This window comes from Girardinichthys multiradiatus, chromosome 6 (genome assembly GCF_021462225.1).
Source record: "Girardinichthys multiradiatus isolate DD_20200921_A chromosome 6, DD_fGirMul_XY1, whole genome shotgun sequence".
Lineage (NCBI taxonomy): Eukaryota > Metazoa > Chordata > Actinopteri > Cyprinodontiformes > Goodeidae > Girardinichthys > Girardinichthys multiradiatus.
In genome coordinates, this window is record NC_061799.1 from 4,887,132 (window position 1) to 4,905,699 (window position 18,568).

Sequence of the window (18,568 nt, forward strand, 5' to 3'; positions counted from 1 at the left end):
TGAATATGGATCTGAAGTCCTTTAAGAATTCATCATAAGTGCAGCCAAAATGACTATAATTAGTGAATCTTGCCTCCGCCCATCGGAGTGCCCTACCAGATAGTAAACCCAGAATATAAGATACCTTTGCATCATCATGGGGAAATGACTGAGGGGAACGGTTAAACACTAGAGAGCACTGCAACAAAAACCCACGACAACCTCCCAATATTACATAAGATCAATAAAAAAGGATATTTTAAGAAGAAATTTTATAGTAATTTTATGAAACACTGAATTTTGGGCTCTCTGTTTCTCTGATTATCTGTACGCCATAACCATCAAAATTACAAGAAATTAAGCCTGGGAATGTTTTACATTTTGTGCAATGAATCTATATAATATGTGAATTTCACTTTCTGGAATTAGTAACAAAAAAAAAATCCTTTTCATGAGATTCTAATTTTTGAGCTGTACTTTTTGGCACTTCACTTGACACATGTTAACTCCTGATACATTTCCAGAATGAGATCCCTCTGATCGTTTGAAAGCTCTCTGTGGACCATGGATTTTTCTGTAAGATGCGATCAAATGTCAGGAAAAGCCTTCAGCTGAACATCATTTGAGGATAATCACTTGCACTTTAAATGACGGCTTCTGTTGACTGACGGCTAATTTACATATGTTTGAATGTGGTGGTTTATTCTAGTCAGATGGTGTGCTCACTTACAGCAATGACATAATTTTAGGTTTTTAATTTGTATCATTAATTTTCCCCCTAAAAGATTTCCATTTATTTTTCAATTAATTGCAATGTTCACAAAACCTGTCATATTAGCAGAGGTGTATAGATATTCAGTAAATGATATTTACTGAACTACTCCGATGTATTTTGTTTTCCAGTGCCATTAGAAGTACCCAGGCTGATACATGCATATTCCTTCAAGGTTTAATTTGTTCTCCATTTTATTAGGATCAGTCCATCCTTTATGGCCCCAATTTACAAATCCGTTTTCTAACAATTTTAATTTGCTGGAAATTAAAATCAGGCAGTGTGTATCCCACAGGGAAAGTAACCCCCCCCACTCCCCTTCCATCCGTTCTAACCCCAATCTCCCCAGGACCCAATGTATAAGACACACACTCGTGCACACACACATGGAATAACCTTGTTGGGTCCTAATTATAATAGCATAGAGTCTCTGTTGAACACTGTGTTATTTGTCCAAACTAAACTGGCTCCCACGGGCATGTACCTGTGTCCTTTTTTTTCTCCATGGAGGATTATCCTTGTTTTTGGCAACTTTTTTTTATTAGTTAAATGGGAAGTAAAAGAAATAGGGTAAGTCAAGGCAGAAAGGTTGCTGACGAGAGTTGCTGTGTCTGTCAGAATGAAATTTAGTGTTTTCCCCTTAAACAAAACTAAACAGGGATTTTATATCAGCAGCTTAATAGACACGGTTCTGCATATATATTGAGTGATAAACAGACTAATATAATACATTCAATACCTGTTGTACTGATGGCTGTAAAAATATATATATATTTAGAGATTTTATTTTTTAGTTTATTTTTTATGTTAGATGTAGTTAAATGCTTTCTACGATTCGTTTGAACTATCTGTCTGCACTATTTATGTTTAGATTTATCAGTGTAGAAATACACACGGATGAAAAACACAACAACAACTACTGTTGGGCCGTAATAATGGTTCCAGAGCTGCTAAAATCTTCCACCATTACTTTAATTTACAGTCCTTTTTATTGATATGTACTTCATATAGGAGGTGGGGTACTGGTATGGGCTTGTGTTACTCATTTTTCATGCAGGACAATGCTCCATCTCAGGCCTTGAAGTATTCCACTACATGGCTAGCCAGTAGAGGTCCCAATTGAAAACTTGTGGGCCCTTCTTAATTAGGAGACTTACAGTAAATGAACATTGTCCGAACAGTGTCTGGGAGGCTGTGGTTGCTGCCAAGCAAACAGTTGATCATGAACAGACCATGAAACTGACAGACTCCAGTGACCAGAAGGCTTGTGCCTGTTGCTGAAAAGGATGACTGAGTCACTGAATTTTGTTAAAAGTTTCAAAAATGTTTGTTTATGAATTTTCAGTTATTATACACACTTTAACAGATAAAAATAAACAATTGAGATAGGAACATTTATTGTATTTGGTTGCATAATAACTCTGCACACTCATAATTGTCCAAATTGCCAAGTAATTGTCCAAAAAAGATTTCAAATATTTTTCTATTGTTTATTAATGTAGAAATAATTTTCTGCATTCCACTTCAATTAAAATGTAAATAAAACAGAAAAAAAGGTTTCTACTAAATTGGTGGTTCTTTTACATTCTTTTATTATCTTTTGACAAACATCTGTCTTATTTCCTATCAGAAGAAAATTCTTGGTCAGATGAAAATAGTTTATTATACTTTCAAATTATATCCACAATTTGAAATGTGAGATGGTTTCTAGCATAAAGTATGCTGTTATAACACATTTTATTTGTTAACCTCCATAAAGGTCACTGGAGAAAAAACTTCATCAGAAACTGAATTTGAATTGCTCAGACTGAATCGGTATTTGTGTAGTTTGAAATTAAATGCATTTGTTTAAAAATGAATTTCACTAAACTGAAACTGAATTTAATGGTTTGAAACTGAACTTATTTGCGTTGAAACTGAATTTGTTTGCTTTGAAAATTGCTATGCTTTGTTTTAAAAATTTATTTTGATTACTTTCATTTTCAGGTCTGTAATTCAATTTCAGTTCCAAAATTCACATTTTTGTGTCACACATCTGGGTCCTTGAGGATAGCCACTGATTAATCAAACACAGATTCATCGATTTACGCTTCACATCAGGTTAAACTTCCTTCATGGCATGTTGAGCTGCAGCAGTGCAGCATATGAACTTGGCAAATGTCCATCACCAAGTCAAATGAGCATCTATAAGAAGCATCATGTAAACAAATGATGGTCAAACAGTAACACTTATGCTACCTGTAGCTATTAGCTGAACATGCCAGATCAGCAGTGTGTCGCCTTCCCCCGCCCTTACCTCAGCGTAACTTCTGTTGCCTAGCAACCGTGTTTGCGTGAAGAACAGAGCTGTAAAGCCAAACAAGCAGAGCCTGAAAGTTAAGAATGCTGTCTCTACTGTAAATAACTACATAGTTTTTATTTACCCTTTTACATGCTGATGGTTTATAATCCTATTTTTTTAAATGTTCTTGTTTTATGATCCTGTTCATTATTCAGCCAATACAAATATTCAAAATAATTTTTGTGTTCATAGATGTAGAAATCTAACACTGTAGATAAAATACATTGATGACAAATACCATTGTTTTAATTTATTTGCAAAGCTTTTAACAACTTAAACACTAACATACTAACTTTAGGAACAAAGATTAAACCATCTTATTTTTAGAGTATAATAATAATAATAATAAATTATTAATTATTAGTATTATTATTGAATATCCTTGTTTTTGGCATTTGAAATGTGCAGCACACAAAAGAGGGAAGCAGGTTATTGTTGGGGGATGAAGTGGATGGAGATGAAAGTCAAGGGGGATTTGTAACAGAAGCACAGCTGCAAGCATGAAAGAGAAGGTTTACAAGGTTTGCATGTATGATCTGGAGATGCTGACACCAGCAAAACAAGATAATATGTAGCTGGAAGAGGCAGAGCTCAAGATGTGAACATTTTCGATGGGAGTGACCAAAGTGGACAACTGCTCTACCTGTAGTACTAACTTGCTAGAGGTTGTATCTGTGTATGAATGTGTGCAATTAGGTGTGGCTGTAGCGTGTGGCTGTAGTGTAAAGCACTTTGAGTGATTGTGACTGGAAAAGCTCTATATAAATCTATGTTCACACAGCAGACAATCGCATCCCAAATCCATTTTTTTGGTCCATATACAACTTATTCATGGCAGTCAGAATGCCCCAATTCTGATTTTGTCACCTCCAAAAAACCCCAAATTGTGCCACATTCATATGTGGTACTCTGCAGTCTGAATGATCATGTCACATTTATTTAGACTTTTACATCATTGTCCTTGCTCTGACTACGCAGACTTCTCTACAGCAGCAGCAGTCACTCCTCCATAAAAAGTTATTGTTAATTGTTGTGCTCTGTTTCTTTTATCTTTCTTCATCTTGTTATAATATGGTCATAATATTGTCAGCTCCCATTGCTCAACAACTTTATAATAATAATAACACAGAGAGTCCAACACCATTATTACTTCTGCAAACAGTGTGCAGCTGTGCGACGTCTACATTCTCATCCTGTACATGCATGTCGCTTTGGGGTCATGAATCATTGTCTGATGGCGGACACAGTTAAATAGTATTGCGAATGACCATGCCAAAAAAATTGGATTTCAGCAAAAAATCGTAATTTAGCATCAAGATCTACAGTGTGACGGTAGCCTAAGTTCAATATATATCAGCCAAGTGCTATTCCAAACAATGTTGTGGTTGAGTTCTTACCAAAAAAGGATAGACACAAGTCTTTCATATGAGGCCATGAGAATATTATAGTTTAGTATTCCAACTCATTTTCCCTTTGAATGCTGTTGTTTGCTGTGGTAACTGGAATAATAGCTTAAAGCATTGCTTTAAAGCATTGAATCCTCTTCTCTCTCACAATCTTGTGATAGATTACAAAACTGAAGACATTAATATAAAATCTTATGTCCCAGTAGTAATATCAGATTGGTAAACAGTAGCACACATGTGACATAAGATGTAAAACACTGCTACGAACCTGACACATGCAAAAACAAACCTTAATGGTATGATGGATGATGACTGTCTGCTATATGGGATGAAAACCATCACTCTTGTTTTTTTGCAGCATTAGAGATGACATGCACTGAGCAATATGGATAACCAGACATAAGTAGATCTATCACCAGATGGCTGAATATATACAATATATGAGAAGAAAACAAACTCTGCACGGTGTCTTAGCTCATAAACATACACATGACATTATTCTCTATACCCAGGAGAAGCAAAGCCAACCATTCATTACAAATAAACGCACAGTAGGTCCCATAACTCAACGAACCGATGCTAAAATAGCAGCTTATTGTAATGTAAAATAATGAAACCAGGGAAATCATTTCAAAAGCTGTTCCAACTTTAATCTGAAATAAATGCTGTACAATAAAGAAAAAGAAACAAGTCTACTTGGTTGGATTAGTACGGAGCCCGGCAGGTGTCAGCGGGTGAAAAAAAAACAAAGCCAGTGGAAATCCGTGCTCACGTTTATTAAACGGTGCGCTCCGTTTTGCAATCCATGCGTGCAGATTACTCAGTGACATCTGTCGAGATATCTCAGTGTAACAAAAATAAAGTCATATTACAAGTTGTGAAGTGTGCTGATTAAAACATGGCATTGCTTTAAGTTTATATATGACAACAGATACACTGAACTTATCTCGCAAGTGTGGGCCATGCGTTCAAACTGAGTAATCTGTGCGTATGGATTGCTTAACTGAGCGCTCAGTTTAGACATCCCCCGCTGACACCTGCTGACACCTGCCGGGTTCCGTACATTAGAATGAACACCGTTAATCAAATACTTTGCTGAAATAGCTTTTGGTTGAAGTTCAGCATTCAGTCTTCCTTGGTAGGAGAATTTCAGCATGCCACGTCTTGACTCTAGACAAGTTCTCTAAATTTATCAGACTGTTAGAACATCTCTGGTTCACAGCCCTCTTCCAGTGGTATGATTAGTTATTGACTGTTGTCATCTTCATGCTTTAACCAGATACTTGTATTATCTTCTGACTGATGTCTTTGTATAATGAAAAAAATTCAAACTTTTGTAACCTTTCCAAAAACTATTGTTTTTCCAAATATTCAATATGACAATATTCAAATGAGGAAAAGTCAGCAAAATCCTACTAGGTCAGCTGTATTTTCCATTTATACTTTTTACATCACAAAAACTTTGCATGGAACGTGTTGTTATGGTCATTGAATTAATGGATTGTGACAGTCAAAAACGTTGATTATTGCATTGCATGGACAAAAAAAGAGAAAACTAACAAAAAAAAGAAACAAACTTGGCATTTTGTAAAATTTTTGAGATCCACTGTCCCCACTGAGACTTTCTGTTACGTTATAAAGTTTAGAATAATTAGAGTCAATATAACCAGGCTCTCCTTTATTATCTACTTTTTATTATTTTAAACTTTGATAATCTTAAAATGATCTCTAAATTAAATCTACTACAAATGCATTGTATTATTGGAGGTTAGTCACTGTTGGCTGATAAATGCTTTAAAATTAAATGACCATCAACCAGGACATGCACGCTGCTGAGGTCAAATTTACACTGGCGTTTGCTGATCACAGGATTTAAGTTGGGATGCAGATTAGCTTGAAAACATTTTATAAAAATTCTTGTTTTGAATGTAAACTGTTTTAAGTGACTCCATCCTTATGATGGTTTGCTTGATGATTTGACAGAAAGTATTGTAGTACTACATGTAAGCAAAAAATGTAAAACTGTGCATCCTTTTTTCTTCAGAGACAGCTGTAATTAAGTATTTTCCTGTGCACGTAGAGCTTCTAGCCCCTGTTTCTCTGCCATCTTTACCAGCGCTGAGTAATGATCCACATGTTGGTCAGTGATGGACGGAGGAGCCCTGTTGCCTGCTGGCCTGTCACAGAAATCTGACAGCATCTAGGGTGCAGCGACAAACTGGAAAGGGTAGCCTGTAGCTCTCAATCACTCCCAATCTGGCAGAGATGCCCACAGGGAGCTGTCTCCCCAATCTTTCATTTATCTTTCTCTTCTTTCACTCTATCGTTTATATTTTCTACTCTGCCTCATTTTGTCGCTTTTCCTTCTCCTTTGTGATCTTCCTTTTTACATTAACCCTACCGAATCTGTCTCCACACACACTCACACACATTACCTCTGCGTGGCTATATCCTGCCTACACTTTTTAAATTGCTGCATACAGTCTGCATCACTATTTAACTCAAACTAGATTCTGAATGAGATTCAGGCTTTAGCTAACACACATCTCTGTTCATATGCGCACATAAAATTATCAGTCACCTGACACACACACAAACACATGCACTGTGTTATAATGCACAATTCAATTTCACAAATATGTATAAGGCTTCAAAAGTACTGCACTGTGGCACGTTCCGAAATTAAACAGAGGATTTTTCGTTAGATCTAAGTTGCCCAGAGAGAGAGAGACAGACAGAGAAGGCTAGGCGGAGAGTTGCCTTCATTTAAGCTGTTCTGCACTGAGGCTTTTCAATTTGATTATGAGTTTCCATTTCATAAAGCCTGGATGCTGTGTGCTATTTAGACTAAAATTGAGCCATTGCTTAGCTGGACAGGCTGTCTTTGCATCTCCCCTCTGGGGGCATCACAGGGAGTCAAGGGCAGGCTGCCACACCATGCGCATTCTGCTACACTCTTTAGTTGTGTTGCAGAGAACATGCCTCACCTCTGCTCTTTCTAGAGGGGGTGCCAGGCCACATGGGGTTTTGCCAAACTGATATAAGGAAGTGTCAGCCTTTGTCTCATCGGATTTGGTCTCGGCTCGGCTCAGTAACACGTCTGATGCTGTAAGACCTGTCCCCCTTAAGGCAAAATTAATAAAGCTGATTGAATGGTTATCATTGTTCTCTTTCTTTAGAAAATAAAATTTTTCTACACCACAGTGAACATGCAAAAAAGCATAGCAACTTTGTTAATTGGCCATGTGAGCATGACAATAGAGAACACTGAGTGTTTGGGATTTTGGAAGGTGATGTGAGGACTCCAGGCAGCTTGTGAAGGTCAGAAGAACAGAGGATGAATCAGAACAGATTTTAGTAATTCTTTATTTCAATGAAATTCAAATGTAATTCCAAACTACTTTTAATCCCAATGGGAAGTTAAATGTTCTTGTAACTCATTTTATACAAGGTTCTACAAACAGTTGTTGTAGATGCAGATGGCTGTGGGCAGGAAGGATCTCCTGTGGATCTCAAGATGCCTCTGACTGAAAACATTCTGTTGTTGACAGTGTGATGAAGAGGATGCTTGGGGTTCTCCGTAATGTTCTTCATTTTATGAAGAATCTTTCCTTGCACAATCATCTTGAGAGGTTCCAGAGCAGTACCCAGAACAGAAGCAATCTTCTTTATCAGCTTGTTCAAGTCCCCGGTTCTGATACTGCTACCCCAGCAGATGATGGCAGAAGAGATCACACTCTCCACAACAGACTTATAGAAGATATACAGCATCTTGCTGCAAACACCGAAAGACCTAAGCTTTCTGGAGTTTCTGACAAAGCAAATCAGACAGAAGTGTGTTAAATACACTGGAGAAAACAAAGGACATGATCATCACAGGAGTCACACATCAGAAGAGTCTCTCTAGGACCTTCATTATGTGGGATGCCAGGGCAACAGATCTATAGTCAATAAGGCCAAATGGGTAAGTCTTTTTTTGGTACTGGCTTAAGCAGAAGGTTTTCCACAACACTGGATCATTCTCCTTGGTCAATTTAAGGTTAAATAGGTGCAAAATGTCTGCCAACAGAAGGTCAATATATGTTATTTTTGTTTAATGGGTTCTAATTTTATTTATCTCTATGACTCTATTGGCCCAAATCGGTATCATAATCACAATCAATGGAAACAGACTATATTATGAAGTGTTCAGGAATAAGAGTATTCAAAAATAAAGTTATGAATGAAATCTCCACATTTTTGCAAGATTTATGAAATAATTCTATATTCTGAAGACGCTGCAAGAACACCAGCCAAATAACAGTTCCCACCATTTCCCTTTCCATCTTGCCTTAATTATTAGGTGTGGTTCTGCAATAGCAATTGAATGTTTTCTGCATAGTTCATAGGAATACTGTTTGTTTGTTTACCTGTACAAATGGAATTAGGCTGGAACAAAACAGGGTGTGAATTAGTGAGAAGGGAATTTTATCCGCACCCCTACTGAGCGCATTCATTGTTAAATATCACTGGTTTATAAACTGCAACTGGAACACAGCCAAGCTAGCTGTGATATTATTTCTACTTGTGAGTTCTGACTTGTGAAGAAGATGGTTCCAGATGTTTTGCTATCAGGTAAAGCTTTGTGCCTTCCAGCAAGACAATGCCAAGCCATTTTAAGCATACTTTCGAACAGCCTGGCTGTAGTAGTAGTCTGAATAACTGTCTGAAAATATTTGGTCCATTATGAAAGTAAAAAAAGGAAAGTTAACCTGTATACAATAGTATCTTTATTCAAATAATTATATTATGATTGCTTTGCATTTATATTCACATGTGAATGAAACCATAAACGTTTTGTCCCCAGTACTCCAATGATAGAAACTTACTGTGTAGTTGCTGAATCGAGTTATTGAGCAAAGCGGCCTTGGCTGAGTCTTAAACTTACTTTCAAATAGTCCAGGATCCATATTTCCACATCAAACATTCAGGGTACTATAAATACTCCAAGCTCAGAGCAGGGCTTCAGAGTTATTTAAATCCCAAACAAAAATAGGAGCATTTTTTTTTAACATGACTAGCAACGTGGGACAAATCTAAGAGAAAAGTGATGCTTTATAGTTTCTCACAAGTGAATGTAATCTTAACCCAAAACATACAAAATACTGAATCGTACACCTTTATTTCACAGAAAGAGAATCTATTTTCAGTGTGCTGAAAGAACTGAACCATAGTATGTCACATATCCTTCTTTCTAGTTACAGTTAATGCAAAAACATTTCTAAGGACTGACTGAAGTTGCTATGCCACCGTCTGCACACATCAGTGATTTATTTCTGATGTTGACTTGTTAAGTCTGAAAACAATTCCTGAAGCTGTCAACCTTTATGTAAAGATGCACCTTCTCCTTAAACATGTTAATGGCAGTAAACTAATTAAAGATGTAGGGATTCTAATCTTTGTTGCCAAATAATATGTTAATTTATTATAAAATCAGTCACAAGACACTAAATTCCTATTTGCCTCTGCAGGGAACTCAGCTGTTATCTTAATTTGTTGAAATAAGATCAAATTAGCTCTGATTAGCATACTCACTGTTCTAATTTTGTCCACGCACAAAGAATAGCGCCCTGATCTCTTCTGCTACATCAGCATCTATTTCTGAACTGTTTCCTGCCACTCAAACCCAAAGTTCACTTACTCCACTGACTTCTGAAGTATAGAGGGCTTCTAATGGCGCAGATTAAAAAGCAATTTAATACAGAAAAGGGGATTAGAAATACTATGGGCTGCACTAATCCTCAACCTCTAGTCCTGTTTTTATGCGCCACAATATGTGGAAGATAGCATCACAGGACGAGAGTTAGTAAATTTCCATTAGGGCTGCCCTTCTGTATTCCCACTTGCATTTTTAAAGACATTAGGCAAGCTTCATCAGGGCTAATAAAAGTAGTATTGCATCCCTCCAACTTGTTTTCTTGGAAAAGTGACTGTTCTGTGTGAAGTTTTCACAACCCATTATGATAATCTGCGCGGGTCTCTGTAGTGCTGGGGATAGACAGCCAGATAGATGCTGCTGGGTTGACTGCTCCACAGCCGCTGTATGGACAGAACATTTTCTGTCTGTTAGTTGGGCAGGAAGTGTTACGCTGCAAGAGGAACAGAAATAATACAGAGCTCAGTGAGAACTATGACACTGGGTTAAAAAGAATAATGTTCCACGTTCCGCTCAAGTAATACACTTTTTTTCCCTTTTCAGTCTATAATAATGAAATACTTAAACTGAAATGGTCAACATTTTGTTATTCACTCACCCATCCGAATGATTAAAATCAGCTGTCTCAATCATTTCCATGCCACAGATGTGTATCAAATAAAGCCCCTAAGCATGCTGACTGCTTCTACAAAGACTTGTGAAAGAATGGGTCAGGAGCTTAATGAATTTCAGTGTAACATCTTTGCATAGTGATCAAAGGTTATGTACCTTTACATTAACTCATAAAACAATGTCTAGAGAGCATCATCAAATGCATGGAGTAAAGCAGGCCACCACTGGACTCTAGAGCAACAGAGACATGTTCTCTGAAGTGACAAATAATGCCTCTCTGTCTAGCAATCCAACGGATGAGTACATGTCAAATTTTTCAGGATAATTTCCAACTTTGGGATCCAACGGGATGTTCCCTTCCTTCAAAATGACTGTACACCTGTGCAGAAAGACACTGACAAGCGAGTTGGGTGTGGAACGACTTAACTGGCCTGCGCAGAGTCCTGAGGTCAACCCAAACAAAATACTTTGAAATCAGGTAGAGCAAGGACTGCCAGGCAGGCTTTCTTGTCCACAATCAAAATACGGGTCTGACCTCACAAATGGGCTTTTGTAAAAATGGTCATAAAATTCCTATTAACACACCCGGAAATCTTGGGTAAAGCCAGAAATGTTGAAGCTGTTGGGAAATACCATAATAATAAACTCTTTGGGTTTAAAAAAGGAATCTCACAAAAGTTATACACTGCCATCATTCAGCCTTGCCTATGTTCATACAACACTATGTGGTTTGGCTCATCCACAAAACAGGACAGGTCCAAGCTGCAGCAAACAATTAGTTCTGCATAGAGGATCATCAGGGCTGACCTTCCTTCCAACCAGGACCTGTACAGGTCTAGGGGCAGGAAAATGGCATCTAACATCTCTGCAGACCACACACATCCTGGACACAAAGTGTTTAGACTTTTACCCTTAAATAAGAACGCCATTTGCAAAAACCAGCCATCACAGAGAGATTTTCCTCCCCCATGCTGTCCCTCAAAAAACACAATGAACAGCTCACAGTCAGAGTAGTTAACCACTCGGCTGGGAAACTAAATAAGCATATTATACTATCACAACCTGCCTTTCATTTTTGTTTGTATATAAAAAAACAGTGGCTTTACATACACATACATGTACATACTGTTCCTTTATCGCTATTTGTATTTCCTCTAAAGTTTATATGTTCGTAGTTAATGTTAGTACAATGTGAGGAGTGGAACCTGAAGTCACATTCCTTGGTTGTGCTGACAATCTTGTCCAGTAAAGTTGTTTCTAATTCTGAAGTTCATAAGTGTTTGAATGCAGGCAGGGGAATCCTTCTGGTAATATTAGTGCAACTCTGCAGCAAAGAACTCTGGTGTAAAAGAAACAGATGGTCATGGCAAGCATCAGTCATTCATAACACTGCAAATAACCTCAAACACACTATCACCATAGTGAAAGTTGATGGTGGCAGCATCATGGCGTGGTGACACTTTTCTTCAGCCGTGACAGGCAAGATGGTTAATCCTGGGGAATAAAAACAGTTGAGATTAGGCCAGAGGTTCAGGTTTAGCAGGATAGCAACCCTAAACATACAATATAAAGGGGTTAAATGCAATTTTCAATCAAATTTGAAATGTATCCTTTTTTTTTTACTTTTGTCAGTCTATAATATTAAAAGGCTGTACTTGAGATAGACAATGTTTATTTCTACTCTGTTTTTGGTGGCAAACTACAGCTCTCCACAGTAAAGAGTGCTGGTGTGACTGTCAGGATGTGAGGTTTTGGACTTTGTGTTTTGTTTTGTTTACTGTTTACTAGAGGTTTCTTGTTTATGGTTTTGTATTTGTGTTTTCTGTTTTTCCTACAGTTCTAGTTTTCTTCTGCCCCCCAGTGTGTTCTCTCACCCTTTGTTCCCTTGGCGTTGCTCTCTTGTTCCTTGAACGGTTTCATTATTATTATTATTATTATCATTGTTATTAGTCCTCTGGTCCCCTTTAGCCGTGTTCCTCTTGTTTATCCTTGTTTTCTATTTCCTCCTTTATAGGTTACCTTTAGTTATTGTTTACTTTTATTCTAGTCCTCGTTTCCTCTGCTTAACCCTCAGTTTTGGTTCAGTCGGTGTTTGTTTAGGGTTGTTTACTTTTTAGTCAGGGTTCTCTTTTGGTTCCTATTCTGTTAAGTGCTTAGGTTGTTGTGTTCCCTTCAGTTTCTCAGTTTCCTTCTGTTCATGTTTATCCTTGATTCTTATGCTTTATTTTTATCTTGTTTTATAGTTTCATTTAGGTCTGCTTACTGTCTTGTCTTTAGTCCCTTTCCTCATGCTTTGGTTTTATTAGGTTCACCTGTTCCCTCTGCCTCCCAGCCTCCTTGTGTCACCTGTTTCCTGTTCTTCTGATTACCTGCCCTATTGTTTCATGTCCACCTTTGTCTGTATTTAAGTTTGCCTTTGTCCTTTGTTCCATGTGGTGTCTTTATGTCTCTTCCATGTCCTCGTGAGATGTCTCTTTTGGATTTTTGTCCTTGCACTGGATTCTGTTAAGTTCTGTTTTCAAATACCCTGTCAACTGGATTATCTTGTCTTCATGTGAGTGAACTCTTTAAATTAAAGTTGGAGTTTTGATCCCACTCTGCTTTTCTCCATGCTTGTCTGCCTCTGGTCCACCACAAAATACAGTTATGACAGTGACAGGAAAAGGAGGTCATAGCAAGCATTAATCATTCATATCTGCATTTGTGCAAAGCACAAATTCAATTTTCTGCACTTTGTATGGTCCACTGTTGGTTATATAGTTTTATTTATACATCTAAAGCTATTCATAATTCATTTGTTTTTGAGAGTTTCCATTTTAATTTCATTCTGTTAAGAGAAGAGCATGTTGAGATGTGAGGTGGTGCCTTCCTCAAAGAAATAATCTCAAGAAACAGAAACATGAGCAATTGTTTCTATGTTTAGGATTTCACAATTTGGGGTTCTTCATAATTTACCTAGAAAAGCATAATTTACTGTGCATTTCAAATGTATTCATACATGTTGAATTCCCCACATCTTATCACATTACAAACCACAAAGTTCAATGCATTTCTGCGTTTTATTTGATAAACCAAAACATAGATGACATATGACATTAAAATAAGACATTTGTGATGTGTTTTCAAAATTCTTTACAAATGAATGTCTGCATGGTGGGCATTTGTTTTCTCTGGTACCCCTAAATAGAAGCCAGTGCATCAGAAATCCACCTTTGTCTGATTTAATCTCAGCATTGATGCAGTTGTTCTGTGAAGGCATCAGAGGTTTGTTAGAGAACGTTAGTAAACAATCAGCATCATAAAGACCAAGGAACACAGCAGACAGGCCAGGAAGAGAGATGTGGAGTTGGAACATTGCAAATAGCACTGTTCAATCTATCATGCAACACTGGAAGTATAACACAACTGCAAAACTACAAAGACATGGCCATCAACCTAAACTGCCAAGCAAATAAAGCATCAGCTTGAATACAAATGGATGACTTTTGAGGTTTTAATCTGTAAAGACATCATTTTCTTTTTGCTTCACAGCTATGCACTACTTTGTGTGGGTTTATAACATAACCAATAAAATAAGTTTTTGGTTGTAACATAACAAGATGTTAAAAAATTAAAGGGGGATGGATTATTGCAATGATTGTTGTATTGGTGGTTTTCAAACAGGATCTTTTGCTGTTTTAATTTGCAAGTCTGCTTAACAATGAACCAAGTATTTTTCTATCTGTCAGCTGCTGCTGAAACTCCTGAATCAGTGTCCTATCTAAAGATTGAACATGTGTGGGTCTATTCAATCCACTGTTAGATTTTACACTTTGTTTGTCATGAAAGTGCTTTATTTATTCTGGTTCTTCCTTTTTTACAGGCCTCAACTGAGCAGAAGAAGCTGAGCCATGCTGGATCCAAGCCCTCCCTCTTTGAGAGCAGTGGCAGACTCCCTCAGATAGCCATGAACACCTGCAAGTACAATGGCGGTGTGGTAAGACCACTAGTAAGCAGCCTGGCGTCCTCGTCGCGCCGAAACCTTGCGGAGCTTGACTCAGAAACACAGCCCTTGCAGACCCTGCACAGCTCCGGCTTGGAGGTGGTGGTGTCCAAGGGCAACAGCGGAGAGGACCACAGTAAGGCGTCCAACGAGAGCCTTGTCAGGGAAGGTAGCAGGCGAAGCGGAGGCAGGGCTCCACAAAAGAAGAACAAGGATATTGGCTATAAGCTTGGTCACCGGAGGGCACTGTTCGAGAAGCGCAAGCGACTCAGTGATTACGCACTCATCTTCGGGATGTTTGGAATTGTTGTCATGGTGACGGAGACAGAACTTTCATGGGGGGTTTACACTAAGGTGGGTTGCTTGTGAGTGTGTGAAAAGCATGTTTGCCTGATTACTGAATTTTTTAAAGTTGTGTGTTGATTGTGGTTGTGAGCTTTATATAGTGTTATTATTAGTGCTGAAGTGTATTTTCTGATAAAGTAAAGTTCCCCCAACCCTTAATCATATCTGCAGTAGATAACTATCTTGGTTTTTTCCTTTAGTCAAATCCAGGTAAGTGTGTCCAGGAGGTTGCGGCTAATGTGCAGCCCAAGCTGGGCCAAGACCAAAGCGACCTTATACTGTCCTTAAACAACTCAAACTGCATTTATGTTTAAAATGCACCTGTTTTGCAGGAAACAGTTTGACATATTTCATCTGCAGTAGCGGCTGGTAAATCAATTGGCCATCGGCAACAAATCAAAAACTAACACTGCATATCACCCTAAACATGCCATCCCCAATTTAAAACATGGGATTGGCTGCATCACGCTGTGGGGATGTTTTTCAGCAGAAACAAGGAAGCTGGTCAGAGTTGATAGGAAAATGGCTGGAACTAAATACAAAACAATTCTGGAAGAGGCTGCAACAGACTTGAAACTGGGGCGAAGGTTCACCTTCCAGGACAACAACTTAAACATACTAACAGAACTGCAAGGGGAAAGTTTAGAACAAAATTAGTTGGAGACGTATACCAAAAGATTTGTTTTTGCTCTTAGCAAAATGTGGTTTTTCAAATTTTAAAATCATGTATCCTTTGCCTTCTACTTCACAATTATGCGCTAGTATATGTTGGTCCTTCACAGAAAATCTTATTAAAATGTGTTAGAGCTTGTGGTTGTAACATGATTAAACACAGAAAGGAAAAGAGAGTTGGAAACCTTTTCCAGGCACTATACAAGCAGGACTCAGCCCTTGGGTTTAAACATGTTTTTGTCCACTGACAGAAATATGTATAGCAGTAGTATTTACTCTTTACAAATCTATTTTGCTTTTAGGCACATTTACATGTTTCTGATAATTACAAAATGTTATATCAGACAAAGTTACTATGAGTAAATACAAAAGGCAGATTCCAAATTATGATTTAATTTACTAAGGGTAAAAATGCTATCCAAACCAACCAGGCTCTATATGGAAATATAATTTACCCTCTCTGTTATATCATGATCCGACTTTGATTTATGCCAAGCCTATAGAGTCAAGAAATCCCTCTAGTGTCATTTCATGCTGGTTTTGGGTTGGACCAAGGTGCAGAGCAGAGTGAGGGCTCCGCATGGTGAGTAGAAGAGTTGTGTTAATAAATAATAAACATGAGACTTACATAAAGGCCAGGACACAGACATGGGCAGGGAAGATTTACAGGGTAGTTTTCAGGAGGAACAGGTGGAGAACAATGAAACCAGAGAGTATAAATACGGCGGTAGGTTGGAGAATGGACCAATGAACCAGGGAAACTAATCAGGAGGAATATAAGACAGCTGGTGACCATGAATGCAACTGATGGAAGGAGGTTGATTAACACATATGAGCGAGGACTTCAGGGAAATAACAAAACATCTAAGTAAACAAAGAAGCTAACTTAAAGAACATAAACAGGAAGGAACAGCAGGCGGAGAGGGTGCGTCCTCGCAACCTCAGGGACAGGGACAGGAAGTAGACAGGTCCTCCACGAACTCCTCCGGAACGGGGACCGATGGAAGCAGTTCGTCCTCGGAGCCCTCCAGGACAGGACCGGGTATAGAAGCAGGAAGTGGAGGCAGTCCAGCCACGTGCCCCTCATGGACAGGAACAGAGTGTGAGGGCGGCTCGGCTTGGGACCCCTCCGGAACAGAACTAGGAACAGGATCGGGGTGTGGAGGCGGTTCTTCGAAGAACCACTTCGGACTGGACCAGGAACAGGATTAGGAGTCGGAAACAGCGGCAATGGCTGATCAGGAGCTAAACCATGAGCACAAAACACAAGCAGGTATGACAAAATGTCCTGTGGTTTGGCTCATGAACTGCCCCCAAAACCACATCAAACAGTGCAGGGTCATGCTTAAAGAAAAAAAATATTTAGTTTATTCTTTGGATTGTATCAGTAAAATAAAAATGTATTTACTTGTCATGACCAAAGACCTTTCATACATACAGTTGCATTTTGCCTCCTTTGTCGTTATGCGATGGTTTCAAATGTTTACAGAAGCGGTGAAGCTTACACTCGGATGTATCAGTGCCTCTGTAGTTTACATAAATGCTCTTCATCTTGCTTGTCTTTAAGAGGAATATGCAGAAAAATGCACACTGCAGTCACAGATTGTAATGGGTTACAGATGGCATGTCTTTAGCTTGCCAGCTATAGCAGTAAGTCTGTATGTAAGTCCATACTAGATTGACATGTTATTGACTTTACCTGTGATGCTACACCTGAGTTAGTAGCTCTATCCTGTCCATTGCCATCTTTGAATTTGGAGCATGTTGTTTGGTGGAATCACGGTTCGATTACGCTTCCCTCTGACGTCATTTCAATACTTTTCTACTCGTACTCACAAACTTAAATTCATTTCCACAGCAGCGGACTTCGTAGTCGTAGAAATTTGAGTTATATTCACAAGACTTTGCATTCACCACATTTAGTTTCATACTCACATAAAAACAATCCTAACCCACACAATTTCTCAGACTCATGTATACGACAGCAGACATTTGTGTCCCGCATTTTTATTGACATACAAATAGGAATACGAATGGTTAGAATCATGCACACATTTATTTGACAGTTATCCTACTCCATAACAGAGGCGGATTGTGACATTTAATACATCCTTTCAGACAACATGAGGCAAAAGAACTAAAATACAACAAATCTTGCTACAATCTGAAAAGATTTAAGAGCAACAAAGTCACTAACATCTATCGGTCTGGAAAGGGCTACAAAGCTCTTTCTAAGGCATTTGGACTCCAGCACAAATGTAGTAAAGGTGGAAGAGCGGTGAACCTTCCCAGGAGAGGCCAGCCTACCAAAGTTACTCCAAGAGCACATCAGAAATTCATCCAAAAGCCCAGACCACAGAATAGCATCTAAAGCTTTGCATGCGTAACCTGCTTCAGTTAAGGTCAGAGTTCATCGTTAAACAAGAAAAAGAGACTGAGCAACAATGACCTCCATGGGAGACTTTAAAGACCAAATCACTGCTAAATAAAAACAACCGAAAGACCCGTCTCACATTTGACAAAAATGATGATCCCCAAAATGCTGTGAACTGGAATTCTGTTCTGAATTCTGTGGAATTTCTGTGCTGTTACATCAGATTTAAAAATATCTCAGCATTTCAGAAAAAATAATTATACCCACAGCCAAACAGGATGTCCTTGTAGTGATGACCTGGTTTCGGTTGCTGTTTCAGGACTTGGACAACTTGCTGTAATTGACACAACCATAAGTTCTGCTCTCTTGCAGAAAATCCTGAAGGAGAAT

At 38.4% G+C, this 18,568-nt stretch overlaps 1 protein-coding gene across 2 annotated transcripts in view; it reads left to right on the top strand.

The window, feature by feature from the left end:
* The window catches only part of kcnn1a (potassium intermediate/small conductance calcium-activated channel, subfamily N, member 1a), a 137,473-nt gene that overhangs the window by 59,917 nt on the left and 58,988 nt on the right, over nt 1-18,568 (top strand). For both annotated transcript variants that reach the window (XM_047369203.1, XM_047369204.1), the window contains exon 2: nt 14,668-15,141. In XM_047369203.1, coding sequence (XP_047225159.1) covers nt 14,668-15,141 — 474 coding nt within the window. The remainder of the gene's footprint in view (nt 1-14,667; nt 15,142-18,568) is intronic.